The sequence below is a fragment of the Passer montanus genome, unplaced genomic scaffold (assembly GCF_014805655.1).
Source record: "Passer montanus isolate IOZ18808 unplaced genomic scaffold, ASM1480565v1 scaffold8, whole genome shotgun sequence".
NCBI lineage: Eukaryota > Metazoa > Chordata > Aves > Passeriformes > Passeridae > Passer > Passer montanus.
The window spans coordinates 13,570,999-13,588,177 of NW_024373256.1; the positions used below are offsets into that span (position 1 = coordinate 13,570,999).

The 17,179-nt window shown below is 53.9% G+C and overlaps 1 protein-coding gene across 2 annotated transcripts; it reads left to right on the top strand.

Moving 5' to 3' along the window:
• The first annotated feature begins 42 nt into the window (after positions 1-42).
• MRPL28 (mitochondrial ribosomal protein L28) lies at positions 43-4,936 on the top strand. Of its 2 annotated transcripts, XM_039732416.1 has the most exons (5): positions 43-382; positions 477-629; positions 1,914-2,048; positions 4,089-4,175; positions 4,538-4,936. In XM_039732416.1, exons 1-5 carry the CDS (start codon positions 95-97, stop codon positions 4,619-4,621), a joined length of 747 nt encoding a protein of 248 aa, XP_039588350.1. In that variant the 5' UTR covers positions 43-94; the 3' UTR covers positions 4,622-4,936. The 2 variants fall into 2 exon arrangements, with proteins under 2 accessions (XP_039588350.1, XP_039588352.1); XM_039732418.1 differs by lacking the exon at positions 1,914-2,048 and having other exon boundaries at positions 50-382.
• The last annotated feature ends 12,243 nt before the right edge of the window (positions 4,937-17,179 follow it).

The window sequence follows — 17,179 nt, forward strand, 5'->3', positions numbered from 1 at the left end:
CGTTCCCGTTCCCGCTCCCGTTCCGGTGCCCGGCCCGGCGGAAGCGGCGGTGACGCGGGCGGAAGCGGAAGCGGGGCCGGGCCGGGCCGGGGCGATGCCGCTGCACCGCTTCCCGCCGCGGCTCTGGGCCGCCTTGCGGATGCGCGACGGCATCTGCGCCCGCCTGCCGCAGCACTACCTGGCCTCGCTGCAGGACAGCGCGCCGCCCGCCCCCGTGCACTGGGAGCCGCACGGCCTGCGCTACCGGCGGAACCCGCGCACCGGGCAGCGCGAGCGCGTGCAGGACGTGCCGGTGCCCGTGTACTACCCGCCCGCCGCCAACGAGGGGCTCTGGGGCGGCGAGGGATGGGTCCGCGGCTTCCGCTACGCGCGCGACGACAAGGTGAGCGCCGCGCCCTCCCCGGGCCGGGCCCGGGGCCGGGGCCGGTGCTGAGGGGGCCGCCCCGGGGCTGCCCTGACCCCCGGGCCCTGCCCAGCTCTCCACCAGGCTGCCCAAGACGTGGAAGCCGCAGCTGTTCAAGCGGCAGTTCTACAGCGAGATCCTGGACGCCACGCTGACCATCACGGTCACCATGCGCACGCTCGACCTCATCGACGCCGCCTTCGGCTTCGACTTCTACATCCTGAAGGTACCGGGCACCGGCACCGTGCCCGCGCCGCCCCCGGCCTCGGCTGGCCGGCAGGCAGTCCTGGAATTAGGCACGGAAAATGCCAGGCTGGAATAGACCCCCGGGATCACCCAGTCCCAGCCCTGGCCCTGCACAGACCCCCAACAACCCCACCCTGTGCCTGGCATGGTCCCTGCACTCCTGCAGCTCTGGCAGCCTCGGGCTGTGCCCATTCCCTGGGCAGTGCCCAGCACCCTCTGGGGGATGCGTGCCTGGCATGGTCCCAGCACTCCTGCAGCTCTGGCAGCCTCGGGCTGTGCCCATTCCCTGGGCAGTGCCCAGCACCCTCTCGCGGATGAACCTTTCCCAAAATCCAGCCTGACCCCAGCCATTCCCTGTCCCAGAGATTGGAGCTGCCCTCGGGAGGAGCTGCAGCCCCCCCGAGCTCTGCCCTCAGTGTCCAAGCTGAGCAACTGCTGCTGTAAATGCTTTAGCACAGCTCTGATGCTCCCAGCCTTTCATCCCCTCTTGACTGGAGCTCTGGATGCACAAACTCAGAGCTGTGGTTGAACTGTCAGAACAAATCCAGCAGATCTTTGCCCACCCGTGTCCCGGGAGCCTGTGCTGGGTGTGGGTGAGCTGGCACTGTGCTGGGGCACTTGTGCTGGGGCACTGCTGTGCCCCTGACCCTGGGGAACCCAGGGCACACAGAATATTTCTGTGTGTGCTCTGAGGAGTTCTGACCCCCAGAGAAACACTGCCTTTAGCCTTCACCCATGGAGAGCCTTGCAAGGCTTTGAGATAGACTAGAGTCTGCCAAAGTGTGAAATAGATAATAGAGAGCAGTGTAGTTTGTCACTGGGTGAGAAGTTTAGGTTTTGAGATTTTTAGTCTAGATGTTGACCAAAGCAAAATGGAAGATGTTGGGCGTTGTCTCTGTCTTCTTCATCTGCTCCATTTTCCACAGGGTTAGTAGCACAGAGATAACTGAGTGAGGTAAGCCACAAAGCAAAAGTTACATATACAGACAAGAGATGAGTTATTAGTAGAAAAGTAAAAATAAAGTATGTTTTAAGAGTTAATTAGATGAAACAACTTTAGGAGACCTTGAAACTGCACATCTTGTAGCCACTTAGCAGTGCTTCCCTGAGTGCTGGTCCAGACAGGGTGCCAAAGCTTTAGGTAAGATCACAGCAAACCAGCTGAACACCAAACAGTCCCAACCCAAAACTGTTCCCAGGGGGTTCCCCCCTGCAGGGAGCCCCAGGGGAGGGGCAGACAGCCGTGTGACCCTGTGCCTTGCAGACCCCCCGGGCTGAGCTGTGCTCCAAGCTGGGCATGGACCTGAAGAGGACGATGCTGCTGCGCCTGGCGCGGCGCGACCCCGCGCTGCACCCCGGGGACCCCGCCAGGAGAGAGGCCATCTACCACAAGTACAGGGTGGGTGCAGCCCCGGGGCCTGCCTGGGCTGCCTCTGCTCAGGGCAGAGGGGGAAATGGCAAAAATCGGTGTGTAAAGTATTCCCAAAGCCCAAGGAAAATCTCGCATAATATACATCTCTACACAAACCTTAGGATAAGAGACACTGCCTTCAGAATACCGTGGGATAAGAAATATTGGTAAGAGAAATAGAATTAAAAACAAGTTTCAAAAGATAGCCTTACAAATGGGACTAAATACTTTAGAAAAATAGAACTGTGAAAAATAAAACTATGAAAAATACACTGTAAGACCCACAAAGAGTAATTTTAAATAATTAGCTTTAAAGCATTTACAACATAATGTAACAAAAACTGATAAACCAAAAAACACATAATAATTATAATAATATTTATTATAACATCATACTAATATTTAAATATAATATTACTTATAATATTATAATTTTAGTAATTGAATGTCTATATTTATAATATATAAATGTATTATTAATATATTATATATAGTATATATAGTGTATATATAGTATATATAGTGTATATATACTATATATGGTATCGTATGTATAATATACTATTTATATATTATAAATATAAAAATAATATATTATTTCTAATAATGCAATATTTATGATGCACTTTTTATTATTGTTGTTGTTGTTATGGTATTGTATGTATAATATACTATTTATTATAAATATAAAAATAATATATTATTTCTAATAATGCAATATTTATGATGCACTTTTTATTATTGTTGTTGTTATTATTAATATTTTATTTTAAAATCATTAACTTCTGATTACAGTAGCGTAATTTATGACATCTGTATTGTCTCACCCTTCACATGAAACTGAAAATAGAATAAAAGTTTTTAAAACACCTCTCAGTTACCCCATCTCTGGGTCAGAAAAGGGCTTCATCCAGCAGCCTGTCCTGGTGTTTGCTGTTTGGGTGGTCACCCATCACTGGTGTTGGTGCTCCTGTGCTGAGGGACAAGAAAATATAAATATAATCGGTTTTTTCTTTCTTTCTGTGGGCTTCTAATTTCTGTAGTCATCCTTTAGGGACAGAAAAAGCAGTATTTTTGCTGTGCTTGAGGTCAGTGAGAGCCTGCAATAAAAAGCAGAAGAATTTGTGCTGCCCTGGAGGGAGGAGCCCCGAGTGCCAGTTTTGTGTCAGTTCTGTGCAGCTGGTGCTTGGAAGCACCACCAGCACCCCCAGTCCTGGGAGCTGTGCTGAGAAACAGCCCCAGAAGTGCTTAAAAGAATTGCAGGAGCAGACATTGATGAGAGAGCAGGACACTGCTGAGGAGACAGCAGAGAGGGGAGGTGGACCTTGGTGGTTGGAAATGAGGGAACAGGGCTCTGAGATTTGTCCATAGTAATGTTCCCTCTGGATCTCATGTTTGTGTCCTGGGCTGAGGGAGTTTTAATTTTTTTTTTTGTTAGGGTTGGGATTAAGTGTGTGAGATGGTATTTTTTGTTTGGACTTCAATGTTTATTAGTTTTTATTTATATTATATTCTTGTAAACTGTGAGTTTTATAGTACTTTATTTTAACAAACTAAAAATTTGAGCTGTATTTCTCTCTTTATAAGATTTTTTAAGGATAAATTTTATAATTAAGAAATTACACTTAAATTATTTTTACTTCTAACTGAATAACTAACCACTTGTGATCTGTAATGTGGACTTTTTAATCTGCTTATACAATATCACCTAAACCCATGAAGAAGGACTAGCTTATATTCTAAAACTTCTATCTTGTTTTGTATATATTACTATAACCTAAAACTTTAAATGCTGAGTTTTTTACTATATGATATTATACACTTCTATTTAAACTACACACTTGTAATTTTGGTTCTGTCATTAATTTTTGGAAGTTTTCTCAATGGCCTCAGGTCAAATGCAGTGTTCTCCTGTCAGCACAGAAAGTCTAAAATTCTCAGTAACCAGAGTTCCAGCACTGGGCATGGAGAGGATTTATATCTTGGTAACTGCAAAGACTGTGCTTCCTTCTCCTCCTTTTATCACAGGAATTTGTGATCCCAGAGGAAGAAGCTGAGTGGGTTGGCTTGAGTTTGGAAGAAGCCATAGAAAAACAGAGGCTCCTGGAGAAAAAGGTGATTTCCTGAGGCAGTGCTCAGCTCTGAGGTGTCGTGGCTGCACGTGCAGCTTCTCCATGGGGTGTTCAGCCACGTGCTCCAGGAGACACTGAAGGGGAGGAGGAAGGGAAGGAGATATCCTTGGGAGCTACTGATGATCCTCATCTGCTCTGAGAACTGGGGAAGCTGCTGAAAGCCCCACACAGTGCCTGCCCTCTCTGAGGGAGGGTTACAGAGCTGAGCTGCTGCTGTGGCACAGCAGGCTGCCTTGTTCAGCCCCCAAATAAAGCCCAGTCACATCCTCCTCTGGTTTAGCTGCTTCCCCTCACTGCTGCTCAGGTTCACTCCTCTCACGTGGTGTATCCTCTGCTTTGTTGCAGGACCCTGTCCCCCTCTTCAAGGTGTATGCTGAAGAGCTGGTCAGCCAGCTGAGAGAACAGCAACAGGCAGTGCAGAAGCAGTAGAAGGAAGAAACCTTGGCAGCAAACTCCCTGCTGCAGAGAAAGCAGTGGGTTCAGGGGCTCTGCTGCCTGAACCATGCTGCTGGGGAAGAGGCCATGTGAAAACCACGTTGCTGAAGTGTCAAGAGAGCCTAAATTCTGTGAGGACCTGTTCCTGTGGGCTGAGGAAAGAGTTTCTGTGCTGTGGCTCTCAGAGTTCTTGTCAGACTGACTCAGTGTGGATCTTGTGCCTGTACAAGCAGTTGGCTGCTGTTGAGAGCCCACTTGTGATACAAAATACACATTTTGGTATTCATAGCAGTAAACTTCTCTCTGATACTTGTTTTATTGGTGTGTTGTAGCAGGGACTGTGAGACACAATGTAACTTAGATCAATCCCCAGCTTCATCCCTCTGGCATGGTTGTGCCCCAAAAGTGGAACCCCAAACCCCTCAGCAGGTGGGGCTGAGCTCCCCAGCACAGCTCACTAACCCCTGGGTTACAGCCCTGTTTCTGTTGGAAGTCGGTGACTTTTAAATCTTATTTTGTAAAGATGTAGTTGAAGTGGGTGTTGAAGTCTTTGCTGCTGTCTGGCAGCAAGGGACTGCAAAGCACTTGCCATAATTACAGGCTGATGAGCAGCACTGGGAGTTCCTGGTGTTGTCTGGAAGCTTTGAGGTGGTGCAGTGAATTTCTGGGTGGATCAAAATCAGCTTCTGCCCTTTTCCCCTCAGCTCTGAGGTGAGGGGCAAGCACAGAGCCTGCAGGCTGAACCTTGTGTGGGTCTTCTCTGTGGAGGAGACTTTGCCTTACCTCTGTCTTGGGCTTCCCCCTGTGGCACATCAGGGCAAGTGCACTGCCTTGGTTTGTGATAAGGACTGATAAAAGAGAAACTGGGCTTGTAGAGCAGAGTGTGGCTCTGCCCTTCTGTGCTGGAATGGAGCAGGACCCAGGGGAGTGGAGATTGGCAGTGCCTGGAAGGTTTGGGGGAGGAGTGGTGCAGAAGCAGCCACTGAGTGAGCACAGAACCGTGCTGGGGCTTGGGTGAGGGAGGTGGTGGAGTTGAGTGGGATCTAAACAGCATTCATGAAACCAGACTTATCTGCTGCTCTTTAGGACAGAGAAGGAGCTGGAGTCCCCACAAGGGGTATTTGAGCCTGCAGAGGAGCCTGGCACAGGCTGGTAGGGCTGGCTGGGGCTGCCAGGCAGGGCTGTGCTGTTCTTGCAGGGGCTAAGGGGAGCAGGCTGGGTGGCAGAAGCTGGGATGTTTCCAGCCTGCCTGTGTGATCCATCCCCAGCAAGTCCAGGTTCTGAAGAGCAAACTGGCACAGAAGGTCATATTTGCCTAATTAATGACAGTGCAGCTAGGCCAGCACAATGACATTTGGTTATCTTCTCTCTCTGCTGCAACTGAGCTGAGTGGGAAGCTGCTGCCCAGCTCCTCGGGGACCCTGACACTCTGCCCTCGTTAGAGATAATTAGCTGGGACAAGCTCCTCGTTTGACAGCTCTGCTCATCATTAGGGCCAGCTGAGCTCATGCATTTTAATGCAGCTCCCAGCAAAGCCCCAGCCCGTGGCTGTGTCCTGGCCCCCTGCACTGGAGCGTGCCCGGAGCCTGCCCAGCCCCACGGGGGTCCCCGGGTGCCTCAGAGCTCCTGGGCACAGAGGGAGCTGCTGGAGGTGGCTGAGGGCACAAGGAGCAGCTGCTGCTCTGTCCCAGGAGTGGGAGGTTCTGGTTCTGTGGGGCTGAGGCTCTGCTTGTGTGTCCTCCCATGGCTGGAACTGCCCAGCCTGGACCCTGACTGAGCTCCAGAGCTGCTCTTGGGCAGCTGCAGGGTCTGCTGCCTCGGGAGGGCTTGGTGGGTGGCAAGAAAGCTCCTGTCCTGCTGGGGGTGAGGGTTCTGAGGGGGGCACTGCATGAGGACAGCATGCTGCCAGACAGCAGCAAAGACTTCAACACCCACTTCAACTACATCTTTACAAAATAAGATTTAAAAGTCACCGACTTCCAACAGAAACAGGGCTGTAACCCAGGGGTTAGTGAGCTGTGCTGGGGAGCTCAGCCCCACCTGCTGAGGGGTTTGGGGTCACATTTTTGGGGCACAACCATGTCAGGGGGATGAAGGCTTGGTGGGTGACAAGGGGTAGGAGGAGCTTTTTGGGGAGAGGAGCTTTTTTATTTTCTTCTGCTGGGGGTGAGTGTTCTAAGAGGGGCACTGCATGAGCACAGCTGAAGCTGCAGGAGGTTCTCTGGGGGAATTTATTTGGGATATGGTGAATCCTGACTTCCTGTCATCCTGCCTTTTGTGGAGAAACCTTCCCCTTGCTCCTTTCCTCACACCCATGTTGGATGAGGCCCAGAGATGTGCTCACATGGATTACTCTGCTGCCTGGAGGGAAGCTGCAGTCTGTGCAGCAGGGGTGGAGCACAAAGGGCTGCTGGGCACAGCTGCAGATGTCTCGAGGTGGGGAGGCAGCTCCTGTACAGCATTTGGGGCAGTTTGGGCTACAAACCCCCCAGCCAAGTGACCTTGAGGAGGTGGAGGAACAGCTCAGGGCTCAGTGTTAGTCCTGCCCTGCTTTTACAGTGCTGGCTGCAGCTGGAGAGTTTGGTGCTGCTTGAGGGGTGGTTTTCCCTGTTTGGGGGGCTCAGTCTGGCAGATAATGGTTCCCTTGCTGCCCTGACAGGGGGGATCAGAGAAGCTGGTAGTTTGCCATGACAACATGTTCCCAGGAAGCCACAGATGCCACAAACCCACGGGTGCCAGGGCACTGTCAGCTTGAAGTTGAAAATCCACCCCTGGACAGGGCAAGGACCCGGCTGCCAAGCACTGCTCAGAGCCCAGCACTGCCTCAGCCTCCTGCAAAGGTCACCAGGCTCCTGCTCCTGGCCCAGAGCCAGGCACAGGCAGGTGGAGCGTGGGGAGGATCCGACACCAGGCTGGCAAGGATGTGACAGCCCCCAGCAAATGGCCAGAGAGCCCTGCCAGGGTCACCTTGGATCTGGCAGCGTTAGACCAGGCTGGAATAGCAGTGCTTGGAAAGGGGAACGGTGAAAAATTATCTCATCAAGACAGCAGTGAAATGATGATGGATGAGAGGCTGGGAGAGGCACGTGTGCCGTGTCAGCCACCAGCGCTGGGAAGTGGGACAGCAGTCCAGGACTGAGGGATTCCTGTTTAATTCATTCCTCAGGTATCAAAAATATGCCACTCTCTTTAATAGTCCCAGCAAGCCGCAATTATGAAACTGCCCCTTGGAACATGAAATTTGGGCCCATGTTCCAGGTAAGGAGGAATAACTGGCAGGGAATCACTCCCAAACCCAACACTGCAGTCATAAAGCAGAGAAAAAGGTTAACTGGGGAAAGCATCCAAGCAGGAAAGGCCTTGGGTGGGGTGGCTGGACTAATCCTGCTGTTTGGGACTTGGTGGTTCTGCATTCTGGTGTTTGCTGGTGTCATGAAGCAATGTTTGGATTTTGCCTGTCTCACTTGTTATTCCCAGCAAGTCACAGTCACTGATCCAAAAAACAGCTTGAGATTAAGGCTCTGCTTCTCAACGAGAGAACTGTTTACCTTCATGAATTAAACAGATTTTCCTTGTAAGTTCCCAACAAGCCCCTCTGTATGCAAACAAAAGGGACATTTGGGGAGCAATAGCACAAGCAACATGTCCTTTCCTGCCTCTCAGAGGTGAGCCTGCCTTTCCCTCCTGGCTTGGAGGCTCTTGGTTTGGAATCACTGTTGCAAAGGGTTGTGACTTTTAGGAGTGCTGTGAATCAGCCCAAACTTGGTGTCAGCACAGCTCAAAATGTAGCCTGAAATCATCCCCCATCCTATGGCATTAATCAAGGAGACATGAGATTTAGAAATTCGCTTGGACAATTCCAGCAAACCCTTTCAAGTATCACTGCAGTGTTTGTTTTCAGATCCACAGGACTCAGTTCCTTCCAGCCAGCTGGTCTGGGACGCTCAGGCTGTGGGAGCTGGGAGTATGTGCTGTGCTTACCCCCCACAGCTTTGCTGTCTCTGGAATTTGCTCCTGGGGATCAGGAAATGGCAGCAAATGTCCTGGTGGCTCTGCCCGTGAGTGACAAACCATTCTGGATTTTGGGGATCAGGATGGAGCTGCACTTGTTGCAGAGGGACAAACCATGGGTAGTGAGAAACACTGGCTGGACTTGAGAAAAAACTTCCACAGGAGGGTGGTGCAGTCCTGGGACAGGGTCTGGAGAGGTGGAGGTTTTCTGAAGGACAGGGTGAGGCCCTGGGTGACCCCTGGAGCCCAGCTCGGAGCAGGAGCCTGGGCTGAGACCTCCAGAGGTCCTCCCAAGCTCACTGTTCTGTGCTGCAGCTTCTGAGCTGCAGCTCCTCCTGCAGAGCAGCCAGCGAGGAGGGGGTGGGTCAGGGAGAGCAGCTCCCAGGTGCTGGCTGGAGAAAAGGGAGTCCAGTAGCTCTGCTCCCTCTCTCCTCTGGGGTGTGGACAGTCACCCTCCTGCCTGAGCCCCTCCTGCTGCCACGTGCTGTGCTCTCTCTTCTCCCATCCTCCCAAGGAACTGTCTGGTGTGCCAAACCATCACCTCCAGGAGAGGTGGCTGCAGGCAGGGATGGCAGGATGGAGCCATTGGCCACGTGCTGGATCACCTAGAGCCCAGTGGAGTGGAGCAGCAAACAACCTGGCTCTGTGTGAGCATCCCTGGGGCTGTCAGCCTCGGGTGCTGGCTGCCTGTGGCCAGCAGAAGGTCCTGGTGGCTCTCCAGGAGTGACCACGGGATTTTCCAGCCCTGGTTCCTGACACACTGCTTGTCCTGGCCAGCTGCCCCAGCCCTGCAGGGGAGAGGTGGGACGAGGCATGGCCAGGGTGTCAGGGCAGGGCTGGTGGCCTGATGGTGGCAGGGCTCTGGGGGGATTCTCTCTGGGGTGAAAGAGTCCCTGCAGCCAGGCAGGTCTGACTGAGCCTGAGCAGAGAGGTGGACAGGGACATGGGGGCTTAGTTGTTACAGTAAGGAGTCATAAGAAAGAGAAACCAAAAAACAAACAAACCAAGAAACAGCAACCTAATAAAATCTCCATATGGAAATGAATTGCCAAAAGCTCCCTGCCATGTTCCTGCCACCAACTCTCCTGCAGCTGTGGGCTGAGCTGCTCTGGGCACATGGACATGGGAGATGGACACACAGGCAGGGGCAGTTCCCTCCTGTCCCCTCTCCTGGCACAGGCTGTGGGCTCAGGTCGGGCTCCTTGGCTGCAGGAGGAAGAGCTGAGGGGGGTGGCCATGCCACCAGGCTGGCCACAGAGGCCTTTGCCTGGCTGGACTCTGCTGCTCTGAGCATCCCATGCACTCATTTTCCAGGCAGCCATTGCCATGGTAACATGGAAATGGTGCTGGTTCAGGCCAGCCAGAGCACTCAAACACAGAAAATGGCATTTCTGAGAGGGGAGCAGGGCTCTGCTCACAGGGCCTCTGGGTACCCGGGGATGCGGCTGCTCTGAGCAGGTCCTTGTGCCCTGGTGCCCCCAGGGACGTGCTCCCCAAGCAGAGTGGAATGAGGAGGAGGGAGCAAACAGGATGGGAAATGCTAGGGAAAAGGGAGCAGCGGGAAGGGGATTTCTCTGGCAGTGCTTCAGGCATGGATGGGGCCAGGATTGTTGTGTTTCAGCCAGGTGTTTATTCCCATGGAGACTGCTCACACATTCCAAGGCATTTTAATTTCCTTGACAGTGCTTTAAATTCCTTGACAGCCCCCTCCTGCATGTGTTGGGAGATCCAGGTGGACTTTGCCAGATGAGTCTCACCTGCCCATCTGGATGTGAGGTGACTCTGCCCCCACAGCTCATAACTGTCTATGACTGCTCATCTTATTCCTTAGGATGCTGTCCCTTGACTTTTGAGACTGCTGGAGGACCTGTGCTTCTTAAATCCTTCCCCTAAAAGTCATGTATGGGTTTGGAAGGTTTCAAGGGGTGGAAAGTCTTTACTCCTTACTTCAAGCTGCCTTGCTCAAGCTCTAGGAATGGAACCTTGTCATGCTCTGCTCCCAGTGCAGGACTTTGCCATCCATGGGATTTTCTCCTCTTTCTCACACTTTAGCCTCTCATTCCATTGAGCTTCAAGTCTTGCTGCAAGGCTTTTCCTCCAGAAGTCATTAGCTGTGGCTCTTTCTTTTTACAGCACTTCTCTACCACTGTTTTAAAGTGTGGAACCTGTGTGCCAGCACCAAAAATGGAGGGAAATCTCCTCGGATGCAGGCACTAGGCTAGTGGGTTTCCACCTGGCCAGGGATGTGCAGAGTTGGGATGTGCAGGGTTGAAAGTACTGTGAAAATCACTCATACCCAGACCCACTTGTCCTGCTGAGCTCCCTTCTCTTCTTTGAATGCTCCGTCACCTTTTACTGGGTTTTTTCACTGTCTTCTGCATGATATTCTGAAGAACAAGGTGAATTAAGGCCTTTGTAGGGCTCTGGGAAAGATTCTTATTGGTAGGGTTTGTGCAGGCACTCTGCAGTGGGGAGCAAGGCAGTGGCTCCTCGTGGGGGGACCAGCAGGTGCCGGTGGCAGGAGGGGACAGCGCGTGGCAGGAGAGGGTGGAAGGTGAGCAGGGGAGCTGGCAGTGTGTGTGTGTGTGTGTGTGTGTGTGCGCGCGGCCGGGAGCTGCGAGCCGGGAGTTGCCATGGGAACGGGATCGGCCGGAGGATGCTCGGAGGGCAGCGCGGGCTCTCTGCCGGGAGCTGCCCTGCCCGGGGACCTGCAGCTGCCCGGGGAGGTGCCAGCTCGTCCTCAGGGCACAGGCAGCGATCCCCGCCCAGCCAAAGCCCAGAGCAGTTCACAGAGACGCTGCCTTTCACAGACACAGAGAGCACGAGCAGGAGAGCCGCCCCAGGCAGGAGCTGCACAGCCCCCGAGCTGTGCCCAGAGCCGCATCCCTGAGTCCCAAACGTGCCCCCGTGCCCAGAAGAGCCCGGAGCTGCCAGACCCTGGCCCAGAGCACAGCTGGGGCCGTGACACCGTCCTTAGTGTGCACTGGGGGATGCAGTGCTCGGCTGGAATGTTTGAGCTGAGCCTTCCCGGCCACCCTGAGCCGGCTGCTGATGAGCGTGGGCGGGGAGAGCCCACCCTTGGTGCTTCCCTCTGCTTGCCCTGGCCCCAGGTGGGCTCTTTGCCCAGCACTGTCAGCAGCAGCTGCTCCAGGCACCAGCCAGCCCCTTCTCCACTTCTCTGGAAGCCTTTGGTGACCACATTGTCACCAGTCCTTGCACACCCCTGGGAGCTTCACCGTGGCCATCATTCACTGCTGCTCCAGGAGACAGGCTTCCCTTTACAGTCACCCTCGTTTTCCAGGTGGAGGGTATTCACTCTGGTGCCCACAAATCCCGTTTCCAGGAGTGTTTCTGCCAACTCACTGGCACAGCTGTTGGGGTCAGTGACCTGCCCTTTCCAGGCTCTCCCTGTGATATGTGAAAAAGAAATTTATTATCACATCTGCCAGGCTCCAGACAACTCTTTCTGGCAGTGGGTAGGTAGGATCTGTCTGAGGATCAGCTGTTCTCCCCCAGCTCCCCCAGAAGCCCTGGACACGCTGCTGCTCCACAGCTCCTTTCTGCTCTCTTCTCAGCTGGGTTCATGGTGACATCTGTGGTCACCTTTGTCTCCTCTCTGCTCCCAAGGATGGGAATCCCCCAGCTCTCCCAACAAAATTATGAGCTTGGGCAGAGTCTTCTCATGCTGCTCCTGCAGTTGCCCTGAAGTACTCCACTCTGGATTGCTTTGAGGAGGAAAGGGAAGATGACCTCAGCTTCCTTTCCCTCAAGCCCATGCTTTCATCTCTTACCTTACTGTCCATTTTCTCCAGATCTCTTCAGCCTTTAGATTCTTCCTGGGACCCCCCCTTTTTCCCCACTTTCCTGGAACTGCTGTTTGGTGCCAGTAATGACCCATGGGAACAGAAGCACATTTCAAGTCCCATGCTGGTGTTCCAGCCAGCAGGGCTGGGCTGTTTGCTGTTCTCTGGCTGCCACATCCATCCCTGGACATGAGGATGGAGACAGGACCACATTCCCACCTGGAGGACGCACTCAGCCATGAGCATGAACCCATGCCCACATCACAGGACTGGTGTCCAGCCCTGTGCTCTGTCCATCATGATTAACACCCTCCAGAGGAGTGGGAGGCCCTGTGCCTCGCAGACCTGGCTCAGAGCAGCTCAGCAGAAAGGCAGGAAGCACCCTAGGCTGCAGGATGAGCATGCCAAAGGTACCACTTCCTCATTCCAGCACCACGAGGCCAGGAAAAGGGATGGCTGATCCAGGCAGTGCCAGTTCCCTGTTGGAAAACTCCAGTGCTGTGAGCAGCAATCACGATGGCAGCGGCGGGGAAGGGGGAAGAGGCCATGGAGGACAGTTTGGCCCCATCCTGGCTCTTGGGATGAACCAGTGTGGAATCCCCATGGGAAACAGAAGAAATGGCATCATGTGTCTGCACCCAGCACCGCTCCTTGGAGGAGGAGGATGATGAGGGTTGATGAGCCGTGATGGTGAAGGAAAGCCTTGGCATTGTGCAGCGGGAGCAATGGGAAAGGCTGGCCAAGGGAGGCACCACTTTCTGCAACAGCCTTCAAAGAGTTTCCTTAAGTGTTGCTGCTCTTCAGGGCTTCCTCCTCCAAGGGGAAAAAAAAAAGTAGGGAAAAAAGGAGATGAGGAAGAGCAATCTCTGGGTGCGGGATGAAAGCGGCCTGTCTTGACTATTTACCCAGCAATTATAAGTAAATCGGTGGTGCCTAACGGGGCCGGTTGCCATAGTGACGATGGGATGGAAGGACCAGCATTTGGTCCTGGCTGCAGCCAATCAGGCTGGGAAGCCCAAGCTGCAATATAAAGTAAAGATTCCCATCTTCCAGCCACGCACTTGCCAAGAAAGGGAAATAGGTTCAAGAGTCTGGGGAAAAAAAGTGCTGCGGCCGGCGGCAAGCAGGGCGGCTGCTCCCGTCATGGCGGACTGCGAATGCCCGGGCAGGTGAGAATCCCAACTCTCCCCATCTCCCGCTCATTGTTCTCCCGCGCCGCGGTCCCTCCGCCGCCCCACCCCACCCACGCCGCCGCCCCGACCCCCTCGCCCCGGCACCCACAATGGAACCCCCCTTCGGGTGGGAGACAAAGAGAGGCGGGTGGAGAAAGGCTCCACCATTCTCCCCAAATTGCCATCGTAGGCCTTTCAAATCAAATTTCGCAAAGCAGCTTCATCAAAGGCCCCCGGCTGAGAGGCACGAGCCCCATATTGCTGCCCCCCCGGCAGGTCTGGGGTGGCGCGGTGATCCCATACAAAGTCGGCACCGCTCCAGAAGTGTCTTTGCAAAAAAAAAAGAAAAAAGAGGGAAAAAAAAGGGGGGGGATATGGAGATAAAAAACGCAAGCGAAAAAGAACGGCGCCTAAATTGCTCATCGTCTCCCCATCTCATTACTGGCGACTTCTGAGGACGGATATTTCCAAAGGCTGCAATGAAAGACTTGTGAATGGAGCCCCCCCGGATGAGATCAAAGCCCAAGGCTGGGACGCCAGGGTGTGCCGGAGGAGGGGGCGAGGGCCGGCGGCGCCGCAGGATGCTGGGGGGAGCCTTCCTCCCCTGCTGCCGCTGCCCTCCATGTTTCCCGGTGTCGCTGCCGCCACTGCCTGACCCATCTTGCAATGGAGACCAGGGACAGTGGCCAGATCCCAACAGCTGGAACCGAGACGAGCAAACTCCATTGGCTCGCAGTTCGGCAACTCTCCCAAAATTCATGGTTAATAAAGGAGCTTATTCCGTCCGGGACCTCTCCAGACACCTCGAATTGCAGACGAGCGGGTGGCTTCCCCACCGCTGGAGCCCATTCCTTGGGTGTCTTCTCTCCTCACGCCGCAGCATCGCCAGCCTGGTGAGCCACCAGCAGAAGGGCCGAGGACAAAGGCAGGAGGACAGAAGTTGTGCCACTTTCCTTTCCTGCCGCCTCCCTTCAAACGCGGGCTGCTTTCTTCTGCTCAGTGATAAATTTGGCTCCGGGCGGCGTTCCCACCACCGGCACCACCGGCAGCCGGGCGCCCCATCAGCGGCACGGAGAGCAAACTCACAGATGGTAAAATAAGAGAGTCGTGTAGGGTTCAAAGAGACCTTCAATGTCAATTGTTATATTATTAGGTAAACTCCAAGAAGAAAATCTTTTAATCCACTGTGGCTAATCCAGTCCACTTTTGTTGGCCAGGACATATTCAGCATCAACAAAAGGCTCTGGCCGACGGACACCGGCATACATAATGTATTGATAACTGCGGGAGCCGGCTCGGCGGCAGAAAGAGCCACTGCTCGGGCCAGCAGCAGGGGCCAGCAGGAGGATTTGCCCGACTTTCATCAGTTTTATTTTCATTTCAAAGAACGCGGCTGATATTTGCACTGCGCTGCTTACCAGGGGAGCACAAAGAGGGCAGGGATGTTCCCAGCTCCAGCCAGCCCTGAAACCTCACCGGGATCCTGGCAGGACCTCAGTGGGACTCTCACCCCTCGCTGCCTCCCCAGGGCAGTGGTGGCACAGAGGGCTGCAAGGCCAGGTTGGTTCCGGGCCTGGTTTTGGGCTGGTGGTTCCCATGGGGAGTTGGCAGCTGGGGTGGCTCCCCTTAAATTAGCCATGCCCTGGGATTTACCCTGGGATGGTGCTGTTGCCCTGGGATGGGGGAATCACCTTCCTCTAAGGACATGGGATACAACTGAAGTGGGAATAGCAGTGTCCATGCCGTGAAGAGCCAGTGCTGCTGGGGAGAAGTGGAGATCACACCTGGACTCACCTTGTCTTCCCAACACGGCGCAGCAGAAACCCGAGCCGAGGAACCTGGAAAGGAAATAAAACCAGCAGCAGCAAAGGGCAGGTGGGACACAAGTGGGGACCACAGCCCGGCTGATGGGGCAGGAGGAGGTGGGAGCTGGTGGGAATGAGCTGAGAGGGGCTGAGGTGGCAGCTGTGGGTGCTGGAGGTGAGCAGGGCACACTGGCCACCCTCTCCTCCAGGCACTGGGCATGGCTGTCCTGAGCAATGGGGCAGTTCTGGGTGAGGGTCCACACCTGCTCCACAGCAGGGCAGGAGGGTCCACAGAGATTGAAAACAGCTCTGAACTACATGTCTGGACAGGCTGGCCATAGGATGAGGATGGGGGGCTGAGCCAGCAGGGAACTCTGCACAGCAAGGAACTGGGGTCTCTGGTGGCTGTGACCTCACTCAGGAGCCCGTGGCCCTCCCAGGGCACCACTGAGTCCAAAATGTCCTTATTCCTGCTGCGGGTAGCTCAGTGCCACCCAAGGCCAGTGGCTCATGTGTAGCCATCAGGATCTTCAGTGGGAACATGGAAAGGAAACTGCAATGGAGAAACCAATTAAGGACTCATTTCAAAGAGCCCAGGGGGTTTGCCCAGGGTTTTGTCCTCATGACAAGGGACAGCAGAGGAGTCCCTCTCCAGAGGGTGGGGGGCTCACTGCACCCCCAGTTGCTCTCTGAGGCGGGCACAGGCATTCATCCATTGGGACAGTGGTTACAAGGCACTGAGACAAGTGACCCAGGGAGGAAACAGCCCCACAGGGATTTGGTTGTTACTGCGAGCCCCGGGTCAAGCTGTTCTGCTCTTGCTGCACTCACAGATACTGGGAATCCTCCAGAAGTACAGTCCCCCTCCAGTGGAGTTAAAATGGCCAATGCCAGAAGCTCCTGCAGGGAACGGATGCACAAACAGTGATTAAGCTGACAAAGCTGTGAGTCCCCAGCCCTGGACAGGCCATCCTGAGATCCACCAAGGGATCCAGGTAGGGATGGGTGCCACCCTCAAGCAGAGGCTCTTTGGAGGGCTGAAGTGGGGCTCTCACTGAACCTCACTGCCCAACCCAGACAGCTGCTCTGATCATCACCAAGGCTTTCCCAAAACTCCCAGCTGCTCCACATGGTCCATCCAGAGGTCTGCCCAGCACAGAAGTTGCCAGGTGGCATTGACACATGACGAGCACAAACCACCTGGATGAGAATTCAGGCTGAATCATTCATTGCCATCAGGCAGAATTTTCATGGCAGGGGTCTCTGGGCAGCTGTTGAGTGCAAGACTAAGATAAATAGGCTGAGCTACAGATATTCAGTTTTGGAGACCGGAAAATACCCTTCTGTTGGGAAGAGGGAGACATGGACCTCCTGGGCAGACACCTCTGCTCCATGTCCAGTGGGCCTGCAGTGGCAGGCCAAAGCTCAGGTGGGCTGGGATAACTTCTGCCATTGGCTGGTGTCTCTTGGGACATTGCCCACAAGGTGGTCACCCAAGACCATGGGCACTCACCTCACAGCCCTGGGAGAGTCACAGAAGTGTGGGAAGAGGAACTAAAACGCTCTGTGACACATGTTCTCCATGGCATAGCCTTGGCACACTGGGGAAGATGCTGCCAATAGGAAAAGTCTAGGTCCAAGGTCTGGAGATTCTGCAAGGTCTACAATGTCTACAAGTCTGAGATTTGGAGTTGTACGTCTGCTTCCAGATGTGTTTTCTCCTGTTTTGAGCCTCTGTAACTATAAAGAATCAGGATGAAA